Raw genomic sequence first — 26,329 nt, 5'->3', positions numbered from 1 at the left:
CGTAAAGCAAAAGCGAAGCCAAAAAAAAAAAGAAAAAAGAGCGAGGCCAGACAAACAGGCCAGACCAAGAGCGCCGCGTCCACCACCGCCGGCACCACCGCACGCGCTTGGGGATCGATCCCTCCCCCCGAACTCGCGCCTCGCGCCCGGTAGTTGTCCCCGCAGCATCTGCGCTGACCGGGGCCCCGTCGATCCGGCCGCCGCGTGGGGTTTGGTTGGGTTTGGGCTAGGCTGGGTTGGTCCCTCCCCGAGGATCCATTTTTAGTCGGATTCCCGGGTCCCTCCGCGGGGCTACTAGATTCCCGGGGGAGGGGATGGATTTGGCGTCGGTCAACGAGGAGCTCGCCGAGATCGACGGGCAGATCGCCGACATCTTCCGCGCATTGCAGTAAGCTCGACTGATTCCCTTCTCTCTCTTTTTTTCTCTATATGTTTGAATTTTGTCATGCTTCGATGAAGTGCCCGGTAGATCTCCTCGGTGCTGCTGTTGATTTCGCGTATGGAGATCGGATTGTTGCCCGTAGAGAAGCGCGTGTGTTTGTTGTAGTCTCCGCAGAAATGGTAGTAGTATAATGCGACTAAGAAATGGGGTGAATTGATTGGTGGATTGATGCTTTGGTTGATTTTTCTGCAGAAATGGGTTCCAGAAGCTCGACAAGATCAAGGATGCCAACCGCCGGAGCAGGCAGCTCGAAGAGCTCACTGACAAGATGCGAGATTGCAAAAGGTATTCCTTCCTTCTTTTCCTCTGTATAATACTGTATACAGACAGTTGGCACACATATACTTGGTAGTAAAACGGCAGTGTTTGAACTTGATAAGTATGAATGCTACATTTGGCAAGAGTGTATATGTGGCCCCTGTTTGGCTCATGTTAACTTATCCATTTGCCACTGCAATTGTTTCACTATCTTATAGTACCAAATAGTACGATGCAGTGCATACTACTGGCAACGCCTGCTTTGAGATCTTATCCATGTGATTAACTAGTAGCTTCTAAGACAAAAAGATAGCTGGTTTACTGAATTTTGATGTTGCATGAGCTTCCTTGACTCCTTGTAAGTCATAACAGTTGACAGTAGTCATTTTGCTTTTTTCCGTGTCCTTTATAGGCTTATCAAAGACTTCGAACGAGTTGTCAAAGATGAGGCAGGCAGTGTTGATCCCAACACTGCTAAATTTCTGAACGAGAGAAAGCAGTCACTGGTACTGTCATGGAAACTCATTGGTCCCAATAATTTATTTATAAACCTTGCTATTGTGATTCTTCAACTTTTAATAAGCCTGATTTTGTCCTATTTCGCAGATCAAGGAATTGAACTCTTATGTTGCTCTGAAGAAACAGTGAGTTTTTACCTATCTCGTAATGTCATTTGGCTTGTATTGTAGCCGACTTCTGCATACACGCCCACAAGGACTTGTCCTGTGTTTCTAATTTAATTTGTGCATTATAATCACTCATAAACTTGAAGGAATATGTTTCATCAGTTCTGGTAACATCTCGTGATCATATAAATATTGTTTGGATTTCAGACATGCAAGTGAAAATAAGCGAGTTGATCTTTTTGATGCCCCAAGTGGTGAAGATGCCTTTGGTGAAGAAAATGTCCTGTTAGCATCAAGTAAGTAGCAATATTCCAGTCCCAGTAAGCGAAATGATGTGATAGCATCATTCCTTTCGGGCTCAAGGACTACAAATATTCCTTCTTTTCTACGCTGAAAATGGTTGACAAATGCACTGAAAGAAAATAAACGTCTTTGACATGTCCAGTGTGGATTTGTATATCTCTTACAGATTATTGTTCTCAGCATGTTTTTTCTTCTGTAGATATGTCAAACCAGCAGCTAATGCAGCATGGAGACAATCTAATGGATGAGACTGATCAAGCTCTCGCACGATCTAAACAGGTTAGCTTTCTCCTGCAGTGTACCTTTTCGTGGTGGGTCCAGTAGTTCAGCCTTGTTGGTATGTGTTCATGTTGGGGCTGTAAATTTGAGTTACACATTAATATTTCATAAAATAACCTTCTGTTGGATTATGTGTGCAATTTAATAGTCAACCATTCGTTTTTCATTATGAGCTATCAAATGTGGAAACTCTTATATATTCTTGTCAGGCGTCATTGACCCTATGCCATAATTTGTTTATATAAGGAAATGTAGTGAACCACTCACATCTCTGTGTATAAAGTATTGCCATATTATTTTGATGTTTGGCTTGAGTGAATTACTCTATCTATACAGTATGGCCATATTATTTTGGTATTTGGCTTGGTTGTTTGCATGTACCTTAATTTATTGGAAATTAAAAAGCACAGACACAGGGACGGAAAGACTGGGATACGCATACGGAGATACGGGATACGGCATTTTCCAAAAACAGCCATTCAGGGATACGGCGAGTATATATAAAATAAAATAAAAATATGCCATGTAATATAGAGTTAAGACTGAAAATTAAAGAGAAAGAGATCAGAATAGAGAATACTGCCCCATTTGGTGTACCTGTCAGGCCAACAACAAGTAATCAATTCCAATCAACAAGCAAGCAGATTCGAGATTGAACAATGGACATTGAACAACATTACAACAGCACAAGCATTACTGCAAAAGCACTTATTCGACTATATATTCAGGCAAGCAGCAGCAGCACAAGCATTCAAATAGAGCAGCTGAGCAGGGCTTCCAGTAGCAGGCTAGCAGCAGCAGCAGCACAAGTGGGCAACAACAGCATAATATGGATAGCAAACAGAACAGCAGCAGCACAAGCAAAGAGCAGCAAGCATCCAGATCCAATAGCTTAGTAGAATAAATCTGAAGATTAAAAGTGGAAGAGGTTGAAGAATGAGGAGAGGCTGCTGGGTTATGTGCGGCTGCGAGGAGAGACTGCTGGTGCTGGTGCTGGAGGGGACGGTTGCCGGTCGAATCCAGGCAGTGGCGGCGACGAGTCCAGGAGGTGGCGACGCCTTCTCTGTGACTTGGGAGGTAGGGAGCACCTCTTTCTTATGCCGAGGGCGTGCGGGAAACCCTGCAAAATAGGGTTAGCTAATCGGCCGAGGCTGTTTTCTGGGCCAGGGTGCATCCCAAACGTGTCCCGGCATATCCCCGTCTTTTTTTCTTTTTTCTTAATTCGAACTTCGAGGATACTGCAAAATTCATGTATCCCCATACCTCGCCGTATCAGAACGATAGTTCGGCAATATCTGGCGTGTCCGTTCTTTTTAGACTGGAAGTTGTTTGTCTGTGTGTTTCATCTGCATCATTATTTTTATTCTATGTGCATGATGCCATGTTTGATAGATTCTTCTTTACTGCAAATGAGTTTATCGTACAGTATATGTTTAATTGTGCTAATTTTACTTTCTTGGAGCAAGTTGATATCTTTGTAAGAAATGTGTAAATGATTCTCTGCTTTTCTTGCATTTATTTGTTATAACTGTTTGTAGAAATCTATGCACGTGTACTTTGTTTTCCCTCGTGTATATCCAAAACTTATTTCTGTTGGTATGACCTATAACTGACTTGCGGGGCATCTCCCAAGGAAAACCCATTTATGGAAAATGTTTGAAGTTTCTGCTCACAAAAAGAACTATTGTGTTGTTGTTTGAATGTTTGATCTTATAAAAATGTTGTTCCTGGTTGTACAACTAGGTGGTTGGGCTGACTTATTACGATATGGTGGTTGGGCTTGCTCCTCTTTATCTGTCCTTCTCTTCTTGCAAGTGCTCATATAGGTTTCAGTTGCAAGTTTGTTTCCCCGTGCAGTCAGATATTCATCTCAATACAGACAAGTTATAAGCAAATGCTTGGTCACACATTGGATATTTCTGTTCTAAGTGTGGGCATGAGACTATTGCCCAAGTCCTTACCATTTGTATTTTTTAGTTGTTTTAAGCCTTTAACTGATAAATATACAATTTGTTGGGGCAGAACCTCAAGTTCTTACACAAATTGCAGTGCTCTTGCTTTCATAATAATGTGCTTCAATGCTTTATTATTGCTCCCACATACTGATTTCCTGTTATCTTTTGTAGACTGTCCAAGAGACGATCAATGTGGGTACAGAAACTGCAGCTGCTCTCAAAGCACAGGCAAGACATTCTTTCTGATTCTCAGAAGCAGCCTGTCATTGTATTATGCTGTCTAAGAGGGACACAACATACCAGGGTTAACTTTTGGCTATTTCTTACCAGACAGAGCAAATGAGCAGGGTTGTTAATGAGCTGGATTCCATTCATTTCTCCATGAAAAAGGCATCAAAATTGGTGAAAGAAATTGGTAGGCAGGTAAGTACTTCTCTCTGGAAATCCTTACGTTTTCGCTGTCAACTCAATTGTTATTTATTTCCACTTTAAATGATGCAGGTTGCAACTGACCGCTGCATCATGGGATTGCTTTTTCTCATTGTCGCTGGAGTCATAGCTGTAATAATTGTTAAGGTGAGTGCTAGCTTCTTGAGTGACCTACTTAGTCACATTACTTGGTGTATTACACACACACCCAGCCAAGTAGGATAAATATGTTGGAAACTATACATAACTCGATTTGGCTACTTCCTTGCCTATTGGCCTTTTGGTTTGATGTGAGGTTTACAGAAGTTGGTGGGAATGCACCCTTCCTCAAGCAATCACTGTGCTGTTTGGTGGCGTGGATCAGATGCTTCCACACTAGCTCACTAAACGTAAAGACCACATGGCTAGAAGATAAAGATCAGGCAACCATTAATTTGCTGATTTACCCATTAATTGGGAAAACTGCCCATATCATGTATTCCATGACCGTTCTTTGTGGACTAAAATATATCCGAACACTAGTTCACTGTTCATGCACATAGACAGCCAGACAGCTGTTGGTGCATCGATATTTACGTGCTTTCAGAATTCTGTTACACTGCCTTAGTGGGGAGTGCATCGAACATTTGTGGACATGAAAAAACCGATAACTAACTTGTAGTATTACATTAATGTGTCTTTTATGTTCACCACGTTCTGGTTTTACAGTGCCCTTCTGATGATTTCATTGCAGATTGTGAACCCACACAACAAGGACATTCCTGACCTCCCCGGGCTCGCTCCACCGGTCGGCAGAAGGCTGTTGTCCATTGCAGAGGGCAAGTGAGCATCCACACAACACAAGTGTAAAATACCCTGATGAGGCGCCGTGTGCGGTCGCTTGGAAGTTCCTTGAATCATGCCGCGCAAACTGTTGTAAACTTGTAAAACCGAAGCTTGCCAAACCACTGTAGAATTGTATGTTGTTATTCTTTTGACAAGCAGGCAGGTTTGTTTCTGGCAAGGACCGTATGTTCCCTGTGAAAACATTGACATCTGTATACTTTACACAGACAATCTGGAATCATGGCAGTGATACACACATACTTGAGTTTTGCAAATAACAGTTCCAGGTTGTGCTGTTACTTATGTGTAGTGGGTAGTCAATCTCTTGCGGGGCAGCTTGAAGAATCGTGGATGGGCCGCTCTGAGCCTTTGGTCTTGCAAGGAATTTCATGGCACCTGAGGCCGCCTTTTTCCCGGTTCAAGCTGCCCGATTTTCGCCCCCTTTCCAGTCAAAAGGTGTCGAGCAGCCGTCAAAAGATCAGCTCATCCATGGTGTTTTCAACGCCGTTCTGCACTAGCTCCAGATGGTGCACCATGTGCACTCTCTTCTACTATAACCTGAAAAGGACTCGCTAAATTAGAAAATCGTTTAGCGCAAAGATTCAGAATAAACAATGGGCACGGCGAGGAGAAAGCGGCAACCCGCCAACCCTTGAGAAACAAGAGCGTTGATCTCGTCGCCGTGCATGGCATGCTCCGATGGCCTCTGCCCGTCGGATTAGCGCGAATGGGGATCGGCAGCTCGGTCGTTGTCCTCGTCGGAACGCGGGCTGCGTAGTCTCCCCGCCCGCCCACTTGATCACCGTGACTGACTCCCCACCACCACCACCATCAGCACAGTGCCCGTGCGTTGCTACGAGAAACCTAACGCGCGCACGTTCGGAAAAGAAAAAACCCTACCGTACGGATCAATTCCGACGGATGAGTGATATGGTCTAACAAGATTGCCAAAGGCTGGCAGCTCACAGGTTTCTTTCACCTGGTTGGCACGCTTGTTTGTTGGTTTGCTCCGCCGTTGGAAACAAACACGGACCGGACCGCCTCTCCGAGCTCCTCATCTTTGACTGATTTTCTTCTACTAGTAACCATGCACGGACACGCACATGTCCCTCATCAAATATAAATGTGAATATGCTCAAAGTATCCAAATTTTAAAATCCATGTCCTAGTACAATTTTTAAAAAAATGTTCATAAATGGGAATCTATATATAAGTATTCTAGAATGAGCTTTCGGAGATAAATTATAGTTGAACATAAGAATCTTAAGATTCCTTTCAAAAACCAATAAATACATTCAGTAAACACCATGCTAGGTGTATGCCAAGTGCACTTCATAGAGTTTTACACTGAACAAATACTATGCCGAGTACATATCTGCCTTTGCAGGGTGCTCAGCATAGAATGTTTTTTATGTAGTGTATTTGCCCAAAGAAAAATTTCAACATCACAAACTGCAGGCTCCTCATAGAGAAAGATCGTTTTGATATACTGAAGAGGCATTTAATATTAATGTGAAAATAAATGAGGTCACATCTATTGTTAACATGGTATATAGATACAATCCACCAAATACAAATAGGGCTATTCAAACAAGACTTCAAATCGTAATCTGAAAATAAGGAGGTGCACTTAACTTTGGTGGCAAACAGAGCACATAACAAATCTGACGTGAATTATCATATGCATGTGTGCAAATGCACATACAAAGTAATGCACAATTATTTTTTTCAATATTCAAGCTTGTACTATGTACAAATAACCAAGTCAAAAAATATTGCAGTACGATCGAATATTGGAAATCAACTACATATGTTCAGATTTTCAGTGTAAAAACAGGGCAATAAAGCAGGAATACAACGACGCTGGATGTCTCCAAGCAACTCAAAGCAAAATCCTGTCAGGCAATGACCTCACTATGTGTGTTGCTGCTGTTGATGGCGTCTTTGTCTTCTATGCATGACAGAAGCAACTTATATGGGGCATGAAGATGACAATAACTGTTGCACGGGCATGGTCCCAAGCTAAGCTATGCTCGCCTGAATTAGAATTTGGCGAAGAGCATTGTTGTATCATCACTTGTGTCTGAATTAGAATATATGATAACTGTGTTGCAAACAGAATATTCAGTTTCGCTATTTCTATAAGTAAAATAAAAACCACAATCCATCAGTGTGTAATTCCATCTATCAACAGAAGGCCATATATTTTATTTAACTTTGAATGCAGATTGGCCTATTTCTTAGCAAAAGAGTCCATATCTGGAAAAAGAAATTTTGGATTGGAAAATGCATTTAGGAAATTTCAAACCAGAATCACTACGTCTTAAGCTCAACTTAACTGGAAGAACCACTACGAAGTTTTCAATACAAAATAGTCAGATTGTTACGCAAAAAAACATTGAGAGTAGCATTACTACATGTGGAAATCATCATAATAATTAGAAGAGCATACCCTACCCAGATGGATAGGGGAGCCGATACATATAGACCAGTGTGCAACACATGTAATCAACAAATATAAGGTGAGATTCTACTCACCATATTTGTGTCGCAAAATCAATTTCAACAGTATAATCTAATAGTAGAGGGTAAACATAGATAAGTGTTTACCTCTTGTCTGATGTCTTTGTTGACGCCATTGACATTTCCAAAATCGTCCTGCAACCTTCCATTTATGTGATTGTTATAAATACACCTCAAATCTGATGCAATCACAAACTGTAAAAAATAAAATGAGCAGATAAGCATCACATTCCAACCATAATCCATCAAACTTTAATAAGTAGTACATAGATAAGCTATAAAAACTATTTTCTTAATTCAGTGAAAGCACAAAAGAAACATTACTGGATGAGGTAATAAAGAATAACTAAATGATGCAACAATGGGAACATATTCAGATTTCAGAATACAATAAGTTTGAGGCTCGTATTAAAAAGGAACTTCAATGCCCTTCATTTGATTTTGCTGGAAAATGTTTCAAGGGATTTCTGAATAACTTTATCGTTTCTAACTAAATTGCAAGGTTAGTTTGTAAAGCCAAATATCAAATTAGCATTGAAAAGAATACATATAGATTACACGTTTGCACTTAGTTTATGTACATACCCAGCACCGGGGTGTACCTTCATGTGATTGAAGGCTGATGTAGAGAGCCAAGAGTTACGCAACAATACACATGTTGTGGAGCATCTATATCTCGTATACTAACTTCACACCTCAATATTTCTCTGAAATACAACCATAAAAAATATTAAGCCAAAGTGCCTTGTCAAATCTGAAATTTACAACATGAAAATAGTACTAAGATAACAATAAAAAAATTAAGCCGAAGTGTCTTGTCAAATCTGCAATTTACGGCATGAAAAGACCACTAATATCACACTATCGTTTCAGAGTGGCACACTATCGTTTTCCTCTGCTAACGTACACAAATATAGAAATTCAAAAGGAGCCTCAAACTAACCTTTCACTTTACCACTCCCTGCCTTCCCCTTTGCCATTGCTGGCACCATATTCTTCATGTTCATCTTCTAGGTAGCCCACTCGCAACAGCAGCAAGCCACCGGCCATGTCGCTACACTGCCATGTGCCCTTGCCTACAGTCTGCTGCCTGCAGATGTGCCTAGTATCTGCCCCGGCAAAACAATCACATGTCTGCTCCAGGCCTCCCCCTACACACCACTATGCTAGCAGCTTGTGTTTCTATGAAATTCAGAAGGTTCCAATATAACTGTAATGCTATGCTAAATTTTACTCCATGCGGAATAGGGCAAATATGCATTGCTATATATATTTAACATTGCCCAGGATAGTTCTTGACCTCGGCAGAATAATTCACTTAAGATAAGATAGCTTAGTTAAAATACATTAACAAGAAAATAATGTGGTAGGTTGAACTTCTTTGCAGTGGTGCTGAAGCTTTCCTGGCAGATTTGACAATTAGCCTCACTAATCAGGTTCTTTGTATCACTGAAGAAAAATGAAGGCCAGTCACAATTTTGAATGGATAGATAACCGTCTAGTATCAACCAACTAATAGTAAAAATACGTGAAGATGCTACTATCATCCGGCATTCAGCGCTGCTCCCATGATTGCAGAATGGGCAGGAAAAGACCGTATCGAGTTTGTCCATCCACTTCCTAGGGGGTGGCCTAGCGGCCGCTTTTCTCTTCCCAATGGTTCAACTTCTCTCCTTCATTCAAAATCTACAAAGAGCAGCGGTGTTATAATCTATCTATCAAAATGACGAATTGATGATAATACATATAACACATCAATGGAGTTGCTAATCAGGAGGAAATCAATAGTTGATATTTTCCTGAAACATACAACAATTGTACGCATGAGGGTATTCAGATGCATAATAGTAATTATTAGTATTACCATAATAAAAAGCACCAAGCTATCACGCATCATCCATTGTAAAAGATCCCTGAAATTTGCAACCACGCAAGATAAGAGAGCGAACCAATCATACACATTGTTGGAAATATGCCCTAGAGGCAATAATAAAAGCATTATTATTATATTTCCTTGTTCATGATAATTGTCTTTATTCATGCTATAATTGTGTTATCCGGAAATCGTAATACATGTGTGAATAATAGACACCAACATGTCCCTAGTAAGCCTCTAGTTGACTAGCTCGTTGATCAACAGATAGTCATGGTTTTCTGACTATGGACATTGGATGTCATTGATAACGAGATCACATCAATAGGAGAATGATGTGATGGACAAGACCCAATCCTAAACATAGCACAAGATCGTATAGTTCGTTTGCTAGAGTTTTCCAATTTCAAGTATCTTTTCCTTAGACCATGAGATCGTTTAACTCCCGGATACCGTAGGAGTGCTTTGGGTGTACCAAACGTCACAACGTAACTGAGTGACTATAAAGGTATACTACGGGTATCTCCGAAAGTGTCTGTTGGGTTGACACGGATCAAGACTGGGATTTGTCACTCCGTATGACGGAGAGGTATCACTGGGCCCACTCGGTAATGCATCATCATAATGAGCTCAAAGTGACCAAGTGTCTGGTCACGGGATCATGCATTACGGTACGAGTAAAGTGACTTGCCGGTAACGAGATTGAACGAGGTATTGGGATACCGATGATCGAATCTCGGGCAAGTAACATACCGATTGACGAAGGGAATTGTATACGGGGTTGCTTGAATCCTCGACATCGTGGTTCATCCGATGAGATCATCGAGGAGCATGTGGGAGCCAACATGGGTATCCAGATCCCGCTGTTGGTTATTGACCGGAGAGCGATCTCGGTCATGTCTACATGTCTCCCGAACCCGTAGGATCTACACACTTAAGGTTCGGTGACGCTAGGGTTGTAGGGATATGTATATGCAGTAACCCGAATGTTGTTGGGAGTCCCGGATGAGATCCCGAATGTCACGAGGAGTTCCGGAATGGTCCGGAGGTAAAGAATTATATATAGGAAGTGCTATTTCGGCCGTCGGGACAAGTTTCGGGGTCACCGGTATTGTACCGGGACCACCGGAAGGGTCCCGGGGGTCCACCGGGTGGGCCCACCTATCCCGGAGGGCCCCATGGGCTAAAGTGGGAAGGGATCCAGCCCAAAGTGGGCTGGGGCGCCACTTCCCCTAGGGCCCATGCGCCTGGGGTGGGGGAAACCCTAAAGGGGGGGCGCCCCCTTGCTTGGGGGGCAAGCCCCCCACCCCTTGGCCGCCGCCCCCCCTAAGAGATTGCATCTCCTAGGGACGGCACCCCCCTAGGCCCCCCTATATATAGTGGGGGGGATGGAGGACCTCTTACCTTTGCCTTTGGTGCCTCCCTCTCCCTCTCCAACACCTCCTCCTTCTCCATAGAGCTTGGCGAAGCCCTGCCGGAGTACTGCAACTCCATCACCACCACGCCGTCGTGCTGCTGTTGGAGCCATCTTCCTCAACCTCTCCTTCCCCTTGCTGGATCAAGAAGGAGGAGACGTTATGCTGACCGTACGTGTGTTGAACGCGGAGGTGCCGTCCGTTCGGCGCTAGGATCTCCGGTGATTTGGATCACGTCAAGTACGACTTCCTCATCCCCGTTCTTTGAACGCTTCCGCGCGTGATCTACAAAGGTATGTAGATGCAATCCAATCACTCGTTGCTAGATGAACTCCTAGATGGATCTTGGTGAAACCGTAGGAAATTTTTTTGTTTTCTGCAACGTTCCCCAACACACATATCATCCAGAAGATGGAATCAAGGAACACAACAACATGCATGATCCTACCATGGACAATACACCCAGGGGCGGATCTGGCATAGAAATCGTGTGAAGGCTGTTGGAAATATGCCCTAGAGGCAATAATAAAAGCTTTATTATTATATTTCCTTGTTCATGATAATTGTCTTTATTCATGCTATAATTGTGTTATCCGGAAATCGTAATACATGTGTGAATGACAGACACCAACATGTCCCTAGTAAGCCTCTAGTTGACTAGCTCGTTGATCAACAGATAGTCATGGTTTCCTGACTATGGACATTGGATGTCATTGATAACGAGATCACATCATTAGGAGAATGATGTGATGGACAAGACCCAATCCTAAACATAGTACAAGATCGTATAGTTCGTTTGCTAGAGTTTTCCAATGTCGAAGTATCTTTTCCTTAGACCATGAGGTCGTGTAACTCCCGGATACCGTAGGAGTGCTTTGGGTATACCAAACGTCACAACGTAACTGGGTGACTATAAAGGTAGACTACGGGTATCTCCGAAAGTGTTTGTTGGGTTGACATGGATCAAGACTGGGATTTGTCACTCCGTATGACGGAGAGGTATCACTGGGCCCACTCGGTAATGCATCATCATAATGAGCTCAAAGTGACCAAGTGTCTGGTCACGGGATCATGCATTACGGTACGAGTAAAGTGACTTGCCGGTAACGAGATTGAACGAGGTATTGGGATACCGACGATCGAATCTCGGGCAAGTAGTATATCGATTGACAAAGGGAATTGCATACGGGGTTGATTGAATCCTCGACATCGTGGTTCATCCGATGAGATCATCGTGGAGCATGTGGGAGCCAACATGGGTATCCAGATCCCGATGTTGGTTATTGACCGGAGAGTCGTCTCGGTCATGTCTGCTTGTCTCCCGAACCCGTAGGGTCTACACACTTAAGGTTCGGTGACGCTAGGGTTGTGAAGATATGTATATGCAGTAACCCGAATGTTTTTTGGAGTCCCGGATGAGATCCCGGACGTCACGAGGAGTTCCGTAGTGGTCCGGAGGTAAAGAATTATATATAGGAAGTGCTGTTTCGGCCATCGGGACAAGTTTCGGGGTTATCGGTATTGTACCGGGACCACCGGAGGGGTCCCGGGGGCCCACCGGGTGGGGCCACCTGTCCCGGGGGGGCACATGGGCTGTAGGGGGTGCGCCTTGGCCTAGATGGGCCAAGGGCACCAGCCCCAAAAGCCCATGCGCCTAGGGTTCCACTTAATGGAAGAGTCCAAGTGGTGGAAGGCACCTCTAGGTGCCTTGGGGGGGAGGGAAACCTCCCCTTGGCTGCCGCACCTAGGAGATTGGATCTCCTAGGCTGCGCACCACCCCCCTTGGCCCTCCTATATATAGTGGGGGAGAGGAGGGACTTCATACCCCAGCCCCTGGCGCCTCCCTCTCTCCCCGTTACGTCTCTCTCTCGTAGTATAGGCGAAGCCCTGCTACTGTGACGCCCTGCATCCATCACCACGCCGTCGTGCTGCTGGATCTTCATCAACCTCTCCTTCCCCCTTGCTGGATCAAGAAGGAGGAGACGTCTCCCGTCCCGTACGTGTGTTGAACGCGGAGGTGCCGTCCGTTCGGCGCTTGGTCATCGGTGATTTGAATCATGTTGTGTTCGACTACATCATCACCGTTCTTTGAACGCTTCCGCACGCGATCTACAAAGGTATGTAGATGCATCCGATGTCTCGTTGCTAGATGAACTCATAGATGGATCTTGGTGAAACGAGTAGGAAATTTTTTGTTTTCTGCAACGTTCCCCTACAGTGGCATCATGAGCTAGGTCTATGCGTAGTTCTTCTTGCGCGAGTAGAACACAATTTGTTGTGGGTGTAGATTTGTCAACTTTCTTGCCGCTACTAGTCTTATCTTGCTTCAGCGGTATTGTGGGATGAAGCGGCCCGGACCAACCTTACACGTACGCTTACGTGAGACCGGTTCCACCGACGAACATGCACTAGTTGCATAAGGTGGCTGGCGGGTGTCTGTCTCTCCCACTTTAGTTGGAGCGGATTCGATGAACAGGGTCCTTATGAAGGGTAAATAGAAGTTGACAAATCACGTTGTGGCTTTAACGTAGGTAAGAAGACGTTCTTGCTAGAACCCTAATTCAGCCACGTAAAACTTGCAACAACAATTAGAGGACGTCTAACTTGTTTTTGCAGTAAGTGGTGTGTGATATGATATGGCCAAAGTTGTGATGAATGATGAATGATCTATATGTGATGTATGAGATGTTCATGCTATTGTAATAGGAATCACGACTTGCATGTCGATGAGTATGACAACCGGCAGGAGCCATAGGAGTTGTCTTTATTTTTTGTATGACCTGCGTGTCATTGAGAAACGCATGTAAATTACTTTACTTTATTGCTAAATGCATTAGCCATAGTAGTAGAAGTAATAGTTGGCGAGCAACTTCATGGAGACACGATGATGGAGATCATGATGATGGAGATCATGGTGTCAAGCCGGTGACAAGATGATCGTGGAGCCCCAAGATGGAGATCAAAGGAGCTATGTGATATTGGCCATATCATGTCACGGTTATTATTTGATTGCATGTGATGTTTATCATGTTTTACATCTTGTTTACTTAGAACGACGGTAGTAAATAAGATGATCCCTCATACTAATTTCAAGAAGTGTTCCCCCTAACTGTGCACCGTTGCGACAGTTCGCTGTTTCAAAACACCACGTGATGATCGGGTGTTTTATTCAGACGTTCACATACAACGGGTGTAAGACAGATTTACACATGCAAACACTTAGGTTGACTTGACGAGCCTAGCATGTACAGACATGGCCTCGGAACACAGAAGACCGAAAGGTCGAGCATGAGTCGTATAGAAGATACGATCAACATGAAGATGTTCACCGATGTTGACTAGTCCGTCTCACGTGATGATCGGACACGGCCTAGTTAACTCGGATCATGTAATACTTAGATGACTGGAGGGATGTCTAATCTAAGTGGGAGTTCATTAATAATTTGATTAGATGAACTTAATTATCATGAACTTAGTCTAAAATATTTTACAATGTGTCTTGTAGATCAAATGGCCCACGTAGTCCTCAACTTCAACGCGTTCCTAGAGAAAACCAAGCTGAAAGACGATGGCAGCAACTATACGGACTGGGTCCGGAACCTGAGGATCATCCTCATAGCTGCCAAGAAAGATTATGTCCTACAAGCACCGCTAGGTGAAGCTCCCGTCCCACAGAACCAAGACGTTATGAACGCTTGGCAGACACGTGTTGACGACTACTCCCTCGTTCAGTGCGGCATGCTTTACAGCTTAGAACCGGGGCTCCAAAAACGTTTTGAGAGACATGGAGCATACGAGATGTTCGAACAGCTGAAAATGGTTTTTCAAGCTCATGCCCGGATCGAGAGATGTGAAGTCTCCGATAAGTTCTTCAGCTGTAAGATGGAGGAAAATAGTTCTGTCAGTGAGCACATACTCACTATGTCTGGGTTACATAACCGCTTGTCTCAGCTGGGAGTTAATCTCCCGGATGATGCGGTCATTGACAGAATCCTCCAGTCGCTTCCACCAAGCTACAAGAGCTTTGTGATGAACTTCAACATGCAGGGGATGCAAAAGACCATTCCTGAGTTGTTCTCAATGCTGAAATCAGCGGAGGTAGAAGTCAAGAAGGAACATCAAGTGTTGATGGTCAATAAAACCACTAAGTTCAAGAAAGGCAAGGGTAAAAAGAACTTCAAGAAGGACGGCAAGGAAGTTGCCGCGCCCGGCAAGCAAGCTGCCGGGAAGAAGCCAAAGAATGGACCCAAGCCCGAGACTGAGTGCTTTTATTGCAAGGGAAGCGGTCACTGGAAGCGGAACTGCCCTAAATACTTAGCAGACGAGAAGGCCGGCAAAACAAAAGGTATATGTGATATACATGTAATTGATGTGTACCTTACTAGTGTCCGTAGTAGCTCCTGGGTATTTGATACCGGTGCAGTTGCTCACATTTGTAACTCAAAGCAGGGGCTGCGGAATAAGCGGAAACTGGCAAAGGACGAGGTGACGATGCGCGTCGGGAATGGTTCCAAGGTCAATGTGATCGCCGTCGGCACGCTACCTCTATATCTACCTTCGGGATTAGTTTTAAACCTTAATAATTGTTATTTAGTGCCAGCTTTGAGCATGAACATTGTATCGGGATCTCGTTTAATTCGAGATGGCTACTCATTTAAATCCGAGAATAATGGTTGTTCTATTTATATGAGAGATATGTTTTATGGTCATGCTCCTATGGTGAATGGTTTATTCTTTATGAATCTCGAACGTAATACTACACATGTTCATAATGTGAGTACCAAAAGATGTAAGATTGATAATGATAGTCCCACATACTTGTGGCACTGCCGCCTTGGTCACATAGGTGTCAAACGCATGAAGAAGCTCCATGCAGATGGACTTTTAGAGTCTCTTGATTATGAATCATTTGACACGTGCGAACCATGCCTCATGGGTAAGATGAACAAGACTCCGTTCTCAGGAACAATGGAGCGAGCAACCAACTTATTGGAAATCATACATACTGATGTGTGCGGTCCAATGAGTGTTGAGGCTCGCGGTGGCTATCGTTATGTTCTCACGCTCACTGATGATTTAAGTAGATATGGGTATATCTACTTAATGAAACACAAGTCCGAAACCTTTGAAAAGTTCAAGGAATTTCAGAGTGAGGTTGAAAATCAACGTGACAGGAAAATCAAGTTTCTACGATCAGATCGTGGAGGAGAATACTTGAGTCACGAATTTGGCACACACTTAAGAAAATGTGGAATAGTTTCACAACTCACGCCGCCTGGAACACCTCAGCGTAACGGTGTGTCCGAACGTCGTAATCGCACTCTATTAGATATGGTGCGATCTATGATGTCTCTTACCGATTTACCGCTATCTTTTTGGGGATATGCTTTAGAGACTGCCGCATTCACTTTAAATAGGGCTCCGTCGAAATCCGTTGAGACGACACCGTATGAATTATGGTTTGGGAAGAAACCTAAGCTGTCGTTTCTAAAAGTTTGGGGATGTGATGCTTATGTCAAGAAACTTCAACCTGAAAAGCTCGAACCCAAGTCGGAAAAATGCGTCTTCATAGGATACCCAAAAGAAACTATTGGGTACACCTTCTACCTCAGATCCGAAGGCAAGATCTTTGTTGCCAAGAATGGGTCCTTTCTAGAGAAAGAGTTTCTCTCGAAAGAAGTAAGTGGGAGGAAAGTAGAGCTTGATGAAGTATTACCTCTTGAACCGGAAAATGGCGCAACTCAAGAAAATGTTCCTGAGGTGCCTGCACCGACTAGAGAGGAAGTTAATGATAATGATCAAGATACTTCTGATCAAGCTTCTACTGAAATTCGAAGGTCCACAAGGACACGTTCCGCACCAGAGTGGTACGGCAACCCTGTCTTGGAAATCATGTTGTTGGACAACAGTGAACCTTCGAACTATGAAGAAGCGATGGCGGGCCCGGATTCCGACAAATGGCTAGAAGCCATGAAATCTGAGATAGGATCCATGTATGAAAATGAAGTATGGACTTTGACTGACTTGCCCGTTGAACGGCGAGCCATAGAAAATAAATGGATCTTTAAGAAGAAGACATACGCAGATGGTAATGTGACCATCTATAAAGCTCGGCTTGTCGCTAAGGGTTATCGACAAGTTCAAGGGGTTGACTACGATGAGACTTCCTCACCGGTAGCGAAGCTAAAGTCCGTCCGAATCATGTTAGCAATTGCCGCATTCTACGATTATGAGATATGGCAAATGGACGTCAAAACGGCATTCCTTAATGGTTTCCTTAAGGAAGAATTGTATATGATGCAGCTGGAAGGTTTTGTCGATCCTAAGAATGCTGACAAGGTGTGCAAGCTCCAACGCTCGATTTATGGGCTGGTGCAAGCATCTCGGAGTTGGAACATTCGCTTTGATGAGATGATCAAAGTGTTTGGGTTTACGCAGACTTATGGAGAAGCCTGCGTTTACAAGAAAGTGAGTGGGAGCTCTGTAGCATTTCTCATACTATATGTAGATGACATACTTTTGATGGGAAATGATACAGAACTCTTGGACAACATCAAGGCCTACTTGAATAAGAGTTTTTCAATGAAGGACCTTGGAGAAGCTGCTTATATATTAGGCATCAAAATCTATAGAGATAGATCGAGACGCCTCATAGGTCTTTCACAAAGCACATGCCTTGATAAGATATTGAAGAAGTTCAATATGGATCAGTCTAAGAAGGGGTTCTTGCCTGTGTTGCAAGGTGTGAAATTGAGCTCAGCTCAATGTCCGACCACGGCAGAAGATATAGAAGAGATGAGCGTCATCCCATATGCATCAGCCATAGGTTCTATTATGTATGCCATGCTGTGTACCAGACCTGATGTAAACCTTGCCGTAAGTTTGGCAGGAAGGTACCAAAGTAATCCCGGCAAGGAACACTGGACAGCGGTCAAGAATATCCTGAAGTACCTGAAAAGGACTAAGGAAATGTTTCTCGTTTATGGAGGTGACGAAGAGCTCGTCGTAAAGGGTTACGTCGACGCTAGCTTCGACACAGATCTGGATGACTCTAAGTCACAAACCGGATACGTGTATATTTTGAATGGTGGGCAGTAAGCTGGTGCAGTTGCAAGCAAAGCGTCGTGGCGGGATCTACATGTGAAGCGGAGTACATGGCAGCCTCGGAGGCAGCACATGAAGCAATATGGGTGAAGGAGTTCATCACCGACCTAGGAGTCATACCCAATGCGTCGGGGGCAATCAAACTCTTTTGTGACAACACTGGAGCTATTGCACTTGCCAAGGAGCCCAGGTTTCACAAGAAGACAAGGCACATCAAGCGTCGCTTCAACTCCATTCGTGAAAATGTTCAAGATGAAGACATAGAGATTTGTAAAGTACATACGGACCTGAATGTAGCAGATCCGTTGACTAAACCTCTCCCTAGGGCAAAACATGATCAACACCAGAATTCCATGGGTGTTCGATTCATCACAATGTAACTAGATTATTGACTCTAGTGCAAGTGGGAGACTGCTGGAAATATGCCCTAGAGGCAATAATAAAAGCTTTATTATTATATTTCCTTGTTCATGATAATTGTCTTTATTCATGCTATAATTGTGTTATCCGGAAATCATAATACATGTGTGAATGACAGACACCAACATGTGCCTAGTAAGCCTCTAGTTGACTAGCTCGTTGATCAACAGATAGTCATGGTTTCCTGACTATGGACATTGGATGTCATTGATAACGAGATCACATCATTAGGAGAATGATGTGATGGACAAGACCCAATCCTAAACATAGCACAAGATCGTATAGTTCGTTTGCTAGAGTTTTCCAATGTCGAAGTATCTTTTCCTTAGACCATGAGGTCGTGTAACTCCCGGATACCGTAGGAGTGCTTTGGGTATACCAAACGTCACAACGTAACTGGGTGACTATAAAGGTAGACTACGGGTATCTCCGAAAGTGTCTGTTGGGTTGACATGGATCAAGACTGGGATTTGTCACTCCGTATGACGGAGAGGTATCACTGGGCCCACTCGGTAATGCATCATCATAATGAGCTCAAAGTGACCAAGTGTCTGGTCACGGGATCATGCATTACGGTACGAGTAAAGTGACTTGCCGGTAACGAGATTGAACGAGGTATTGGGATACCGACGATCGAATCTCGAGCAAGTAGTATATCGATCGACAAAGGGAATTGCATACGGGGTTGATTGAATCCTCGACATCGTGGTTCATCCAATGAGATCATCGTGGAGCATGTGGGAGCCAACATGGGTATCCAGATTCCGCTGTTGGTTATTGACCGGAGAGTCGTCTCGGTCATGTCTGCTTGTCTCCCGAACCCGTAGGGTCTACACACTTAAGGTTCGGTGACGCTAGGGTTGTGAAGATATGTATATGCAGTAACCCGAATGTTGTTCGGAGTCCCGGATGAGATCCCGGACGTCACGAGGAGTTCCGGAGTGGTCCGGAGGTAAAGAATTATATATAGGAAGTGCTGTTTCGGCCATCGGGACAAGTTTTGGGGTTATCGGTATTGTACCGGGACCACCGGAGGGGTCCCGGGGGCCCACCGGATGGGGCCACCTGTCCCGGGGGGGCACATGGGCTGTAGGGGGTGCGCCTTGGCCTAGATGGGCCAAGGGCACCAGCCCCAAAAGCCCATGCGCCTAGGGTTCCACTTAATGGAAGAGTCCAAGTGGTGGAAGGCACCTCTAGGTGCCTTGGGGGGGAGGGAAACCTCCCCTTGGCTGCCGCACATAGGAGATTGGATCTCCTAGGCTGCGCACCACCCCCCCTTGGCCCTCCTATATATAGTGGGGAGAGGAGGGACTTCATACCCCAGCCCCTGGCGCCTCCCTCTCTCCCCGTTACGTCTCTCTCTCGTAGTATAGGCGAAGCCCTGCTACTGTGACGCCCTGCATCCATCACCACGCCGTTGTGCTGCTGGATCTTCATCAACCTCTCCTTCCCCCTTGCTGGATCAAGAAGGAGGAGACGTCTCCCGTCCCGTACGTGTGTTGAACGCGGAGGTGTCGTCCGTTCGTCGCTTGGTCATCGGTGATTTGAATCACGTCGTGTTCGACTACATCATCACCGTTCTTTGAACGCTTCCGCACGCGATCTACAAAGGTATGTAGATGCATCCGATGTCTCGTTGCTAGATGAACTCATAGATGGATCTTGGTGAAACGAGTAGGAAAATTTTTGTTTTCTGCAACGTTCCCCTACAAAGGCCCCATCCCTACCCTACTCGAATTGATCGATTTGGTTTAAAAAGAAAGAGAATTGAGGCCGCAGTGGATGAGAAGAAACAACCCATCTAGCTGCTCATGCATACCTCAAAGAGAGGAAGGAGATAAGAAGGCCGGACGAAGACTGGACGGGGTGGAGACAGCAGCAGGATGTCCCCAGGCCAGAGGAAGTTCCGGAGAGGCGACGGCGAGGGGGTGGAGAAAGCAGCAGGATGTCCGCCTCGATGCCCTTGTGCTGCACCTGGGCGCACTTGCGGCAGTCTTGCTCCTCGTCCATGAGCGCCCGGTCGAGCACCAAGAGCAGCCTACTCCTCGCACCCACTCTGGGCCCGGAGACGGTTGAGGCGGCTGCGTCCTTCGAGGCGAGCGTATGGAAACGTGAGGCCTGCCGGGGGTGAGGGAGAGGAGGCAGCGGTGGGTGAGTCGGAGCGGGGCGAGGGAGAGGAGAGAGATGGTGGTCGCCATTTTCGTCCTCTGCTGCCCGCTTATCGTGTGGGTTGGTGAAGAGGGAGAAGAGGGGAACTTGGGAGGAGATCCCCGCCTGCGTCGCGTGGGGGCGGCGGTGGACACGACGCGGCTGTGGGGAGAGGTGAGCGGGCGAGGGGAGGGAGCAGTTATTTTTGGGAGACAGAAATGGAGAGAAACAAGAAAAATCTTTGGTTGTTTCCATAATTAAGGGAATCATGCGAGCGAGGGAGATCACGCACTAATTTTGTTCCATAAATCAGGCAGGTGGGCCGCGGGATCGAGGGATGCGGAGCGCGGAGAATTGGCAGATGACAACGTCTGCTTGGCAGAACATTTAATCTGAGACGTTGATCTATTTCGCTGACCATTGACATAATATGAACGGTAGGATATGTTTAAGTTAATTTAATCAGAAGGTTCTGATTATCCCGTGTACAGTTTGTTGTGTGGCTTTAGAGGAGTTTATGTTTGCTCTTTTAATAATAGTATAGATATAGATATCTAACGGAGCATCTTTGCACTAGATTATAGTAATGGCCATCGACGAGAGGGGTCTTGCTGCCGGTGCAACCGCATTCATACTTGTCGCCAAGAAGAGAGCACCGTGGTCAAGAGGTGGGGTCTGCAATGTGCATTCTGACGGTGACTTGGCTCTGGCTGAGATAGAGGTTGCGAGGCTGAGTTCAGCGGGTCATGGGCAGACTGTGACTTGTGTGGAAGAAAAACCCCTCCCTCTCAGTCTCGGGCGGATCATCTCTGGACCTCTTCCAACGGATTAGAATTGGTTTCAAAACAGAAGTGGTGGAAAAAAGGGAAACAAATACCTGATCCTCTGTATGTAGCACCAGCGTTCTCGACGGTTCAGCATCTGGGATTGATAAAACGCCATACCCATTTTCTACAAAATATAAAAATCTACAGTACCAACCAAAGAGGCATTCATCTAAGTGGAGCTCCCAAACATGTATAGATATGTAAGAGGGAATTCCTCATTTCACACTAAATTAAAATGCACTCCCTTCGTAAACCAATATAAGAACGTCTAGATTTGATCTAAACGCTCTTATACTAGTTTACAGAGGGAGTATTTGTTATATAGTGTTGTAAAAAAAATTCCTCAAATTTTTTTCTCTAGTCGACACCGCCTCTAATTTTATTTTATGCATGCCCGATCCCTTGCATATTTCGCTTAAAAAAAGAAACGACCACGCAGCAGCTGATGTACAGTACATACTAGTACTAGGCTACTAGCAGAAGCGCTGGTACAAGCAGGGCAAAAGACACAAATTTAACCTCAGGACGAAACTATATCACAAATTAAACTGTTTTTAAAAATATTTCTCCCAACTGATCTTTAATGTGCAGCGCCTCACAGCAAGGCACTGTACACTAGTAACACTCAGGCGCTACACCTGTGCAGCGCCTAGCTGTAAGGAGTTACACAGTAGATTGCGTCACCTAGCTATCGGGCTCTGCATAGAAGGATCAGCGGTGTGAATTTTTTCAAAAACAGTTTAGTTTGTGAAATAGTCTCGCTCCGAGGTCAAATTTGCCAATTTTGCGTACAGTCGGCTGAGCAGGAGCCGTGTGTGTCTGACGTGGCGGTGTGGGCATATATCTTTGCGTTCGCGGCGCAACCGCACGCCAACGCAGGCAAGGGCGTCACCATGAGGGCGGCCGGGTCGTTTGACCGTCGACGTACGTATCTCGTCTCGATTCCCCCGCATGATCCATGGCGGTTTTTATATATGTCGATGCGTCTCCCGTCCCATGCCGCGCGTTTCCACGCACCCGCTTGCCTAATTCCGCTTGCTCTTGATTCAGTCTCCTCCTTTCTCTTCGTCTCCCTCCGTTTCGCCGTGCCGGAATTCGGTTTGGGCTTCCTCGGTTCCCTCTGAACCTGTTCTTCTTGGACTGCTTCGCCTCCATGGACAGCTAGCTCGTCCTGCCGTGAGAGCCCTGCGGATTGATGGGGTGCTTCGCCTTCAAGAGCGGCAAGGGCCGTCGGCGGCCGGCTGGCGGCGGCAAGCCTCCGGCGGAGCCGAAGCCGGACGGGCCGAAGCGGAGCAAGGCGTCCTCGTCGTCGGCGTCGACGCCGACGAGGAGCATCCAGGAGCTGTCGGAGGAGCGGGGCGCGGCGCGGCTGCGCGTGTTCGGGCTGGAGGAGCTCGGCAGCGCCACCAACGGCTTCAGCCGCGCGCTCAAGATCGGCGAGGGCGGCTTCGGCTCCGTCTACCGCGCCTTCTTCCGCTCCGCCGCCGGCGGCCGCGTCGTCCTCGCCGTCAAGCGCCTCAACCAGCGCAGCCTGCAGGTCAGAAAGCTAGCAGATTCTTCGAGAATCGCTCCCACAAATCCCGAGCTCCATGATGAACTCAGAATCTTAACATAAGTCATAACAATAAACATATCCACCGGGACGAGGACATCCACTCATGTCACCTTCAATGAGAATTCGCACCGCTCAACCACCACGTGAACGCTACTCGTATTAAATTGCTGTAGAATTCATTCATGAATCATGCATAATCAACCATGCATCTTGTAATCTTTTATGGGGATTTGTGATGATGATTCCAGGGGCACAAGCAGTGGCTTGCCGAGGTGCAGTTCCTGGGCGTCCTGGAGCACCCGAACCTGGTGAAGCTCGTGGGCTACTGCGCGGTGGACTCGGAGGCGGGCAAGCACCGGCTGCTGGTGTACGAGTTCATGCCCAACAAGACCCTGGACGACCACCTCTTCAGCCGAGCCCACCCGCCGCTCCCCTGGAGGACGAGGCTGCAGGTCATGGCCGGCGCCGCGCGCGGCCTCGACTACCTCCACCGCGGCCTCCCGGAAGTCCAGGTTAATTTCGCCGTCGAGAGCGCCGGCCAGTCGAGTTCTTTGGGTCTGAGCCGGTCCGGCGAGGCTGATCCGGCGGTGTTTTAGTGTGGCAGGTGATATACAGGGACTTCAAGGCGTCGAACGTGCTGCTGGACGGCGAGTTCCGGCCGAAGCTGTCGGACTTCGGGCTGGCGCGGGAGGGCCCGACGGAGGGGCGGACGCACGTGTCGACGGCGGTGGTGGGCACGCACGGCTACGCGGCGCCGGACTACATCGAGACGGGGCACCTCACGGTGAAGAGCGACGTGTGGGGGTTCGGGGTGGTGCTGTACGAGATCCTGACGGGGCGGCGGTCGGTGGAGCGCAGCCGGCCGGCGGAGGAGCAGAAGCTGCTGGGGTGGGTGCGCCGGCACCCGCCCGGAGGGGACAGCTTCAGGACCATCATGGACCCGCGGCTGGGCGGGCGGTACCCGCTGGCCGCCGCGCGCGACGCGGCGAGGCTGGCCGACCGCTGCCTCGGCAAGAACCCCAAGGAGCGGCCGGCCATGGCGGAGGTCGTGGAGGAGCTCGAGCGGGTGCTGCGGATGGAGCCGGCCCCGCCTCCGGCTCCGGCGACACCCAAGAGGTGACCGAGATGTACTCGATGGATCAGTGAGGACTCGCACAGTTTCTCTGCTGCATCCGCAGGTGTACTCGATGGATGCTGACCGAGTGAGAGTTGTATAGACTATAGAGATACCGCGAGACACGAAGGCGTACGGTTGGTGCGCCACCGATTAAGGTGTCATTGCATTTGGTTATGCACCATTGCCGCTACCTACGATCAAGGTGAATGCGGTTTCATGCACCTCAATTCTAGCTAGCATCCCTCCCTCCCGTGAAACCCTAGGAGCTAGGGCGGCGGCGGCGGCGACCTACCTCCTCCCCGGTGGGATCATGACCCCTTCTCCCTCCGCCCACCGCTTAGGTGAGGAAGGGGCGCAGGGACCCCCGCTGTTTCAGACCAATGGTGGTAGGATGAGGATTTTAGGGTAGATTTCAGTCTCTAGTCATAGGTGGTGAGCATCGCCGTTAGCATGAAATAAGTCTTCTTCATCTCGTCCTCATTCTGTCGGTGTTTCTTAGCATCGTTGAAAGGCATGTGGAGAGTGGTGTGTCCCTAAATCTGGTTTTCTGGGTAGTTTGGCTCGGATGGCGCTGTCTTACAAAGCAGATGACACAGTTGTGCGTCTCTCCAGCTTTAGTTTTGACGGCGTACCTAGTGCCTTATTTACACCTTCTCTTGTGTTTTCTTCTCCGGGATGACTATTATATTTGGTACATGGATCATGGTTGCAAGTATCTTCTGGTCTACATTGATGACTTTCCAATGGTGGCTTCTACAAGCTCATGGATTTCAACAAATTTGATCTACTGATACGGAGGCCTAGAGGCGGCAACAAGTTTTGCACGCAATGCTCCGGCGTGGCTGGATACAGGAGGAAAATGACTTCAATATCCCAAGTACTTGGATGTACCTTTTAATTCATGTAAGGGTGTTTCTTGAGGGTATGACAAAGGGATTATATTAATATTGAGAATACCAATCACATGCGGTCTCTGCATCAGTATAATCTGAAGAGCTAGTCAATACATCGAGGATGCATATGACCAAATTATTAAAAAGATAAAAATAATGACCAATTGGACTACTGTAGCAAACAAGAACCTTCCATGATGGCAACACCGGGCAATGGGTTAGGTGCTCCAATAACGACACCTCGAAGAAGGGAATGATACATGAGCATCGCCGTGGTTTGACCCAACCACTAAGGCCAAATCATGAGTTTTCACCGTGAAGAGGGGTATGAGTAGGCTCTATGCAATGCCTTCAACAAAGAAGTGGTGCGTGAACGATGTCATTGTCAGGTTCAATTAATGAAAGTCGGATCTAAAGTTTTCATCCTTGTAACTCGAACCCATGCACTCAAAGGACACCACCTAGTCGACATCGTCATGTGCTGTCGTCACTCACTAATCCATCGTCGTACTACTTAATGTATGGGCTTTGACCCTTTTCACTATAAATTGAAAATCTATGAAAAATGCATTGATAATTCTGGACATAGTCATAGTAGATTGAAACAATAAACATCTACTATGCCGCAAAATTTTGGTAACGAGCTCACAGTTTGAGAAATGAAAATGACAAATCATGTTACGAACAATAGTGAATTCGAATCGAGCTACGAATTAGGCCCGTTAACATAGTGTTTTCGTATCCAACATACAGCTGTTTTTTCATACATAGCATACCATTGTTGAATTTGTTATTTTTATTCCCCAAGTTATGAGTTGAATTTATTATCTAAATTTTGTTTCATGTTAGACGCATGGTATGCCTATACACTCTCAAATCCTTTTATGAATCTGTAAAGTATGTTTTCGACACGCACCGATTGCATAACAATTCCCCCACACATGCTTTGTACAGCTAGGCACCTTAGATTGCTCTTGTCAGGTCTTTAGGAACCAACTTTTGATGAAAATATTTTAATGTTGGAACAAATAGCTAAACTAGACCAATTGTCAATCCACAACCCAGAGCGGCTACACGTAGCCTAAGCTACCTTTTACACTTCTTATTATTTACATGAAAAATTCCATCACGACTACTTCTTGTTTCTCCCTTGCCGCTTCCACATCCACTTGCTGGATATCCATCGCCGTCGAAGCACACCTTTCATCTTCTCTACAGAAACGAAGTGTGAGGATAACATAATATTCATGCAGGTAAAAGTGAAAGAGTTGATTGGTCGTCTGCGGTGAAGTCGAAGTCGGTTGGTCAGGGAGAAGCGATGACACCGTACTGGCAAC

General features: G+C 46.1%; 2 protein-coding genes across 3 annotated transcripts; both read left to right on the top strand.

Moving 5' to 3' along the window:
* The first annotated feature begins 7 nt into the window (after positions 1–7).
* On the top strand, positions 8–5,377 carry LOC125521287 (putative plant SNARE 11). The gene is made up of 10 exons (XM_048686347.2): positions 8–388; positions 635–727; positions 1,113–1,206; positions 1,307–1,344; positions 1,534–1,622; positions 1,829–1,908; positions 4,035–4,091; positions 4,194–4,286; positions 4,365–4,439; positions 5,026–5,377. The coding sequence occupies exons 1-10, from the start codon at positions 315–317 to the stop codon at positions 5,116–5,118; spliced, it is 786 nt and encodes a 261-aa protein (XP_048542304.1). The 5' UTR covers positions 8–314; the 3' UTR covers positions 5,119–5,377.
* Positions 5,378–22,207: 16,830 nt separating this feature from the next.
* On the top strand, positions 22,208–24,320 carry LOC125519928 (putative serine/threonine-protein kinase PBL19). 2 transcript variants are annotated; one of them, XM_048684704.2, is made up of 4 exons: positions 22,208–22,351; positions 22,589–22,964; positions 23,231–23,494; positions 23,587–24,320. In XM_048684704.2, the coding sequence occupies exons 2-4, from the start codon at positions 22,623–22,625 to the stop codon at positions 24,100–24,102; spliced, it is 1,122 nt and encodes a 373-aa protein (XP_048540661.1). In that variant the 5' UTR covers positions 22,208–22,351; positions 22,589–22,622; the 3' UTR covers positions 24,103–24,320. The 2 variants fall into 2 exon arrangements, with proteins under 2 accessions (XP_048540661.1, XP_048540660.1); XM_048684703.2 differs by having other exon boundaries at positions 22,224–22,351; positions 22,478–22,964.
* Positions 24,321–26,329: the final 2,009 nt, after the last annotated feature.

Source organism: Triticum urartu, chromosome 7A (assembly GCF_056163025.1).
Source record: "Triticum urartu cultivar PI428250 chromosome 7A, HENAU_Tu73, whole genome shotgun sequence".
NCBI classification, from domain to species: domain Eukaryota; kingdom Viridiplantae; phylum Streptophyta; class Magnoliopsida; order Poales; family Poaceae; genus Triticum; species Triticum urartu.
Note: the sequence above shows the minus strand (reverse complement) of the source record. Positions and strands in the feature narration are given on the sequence as shown.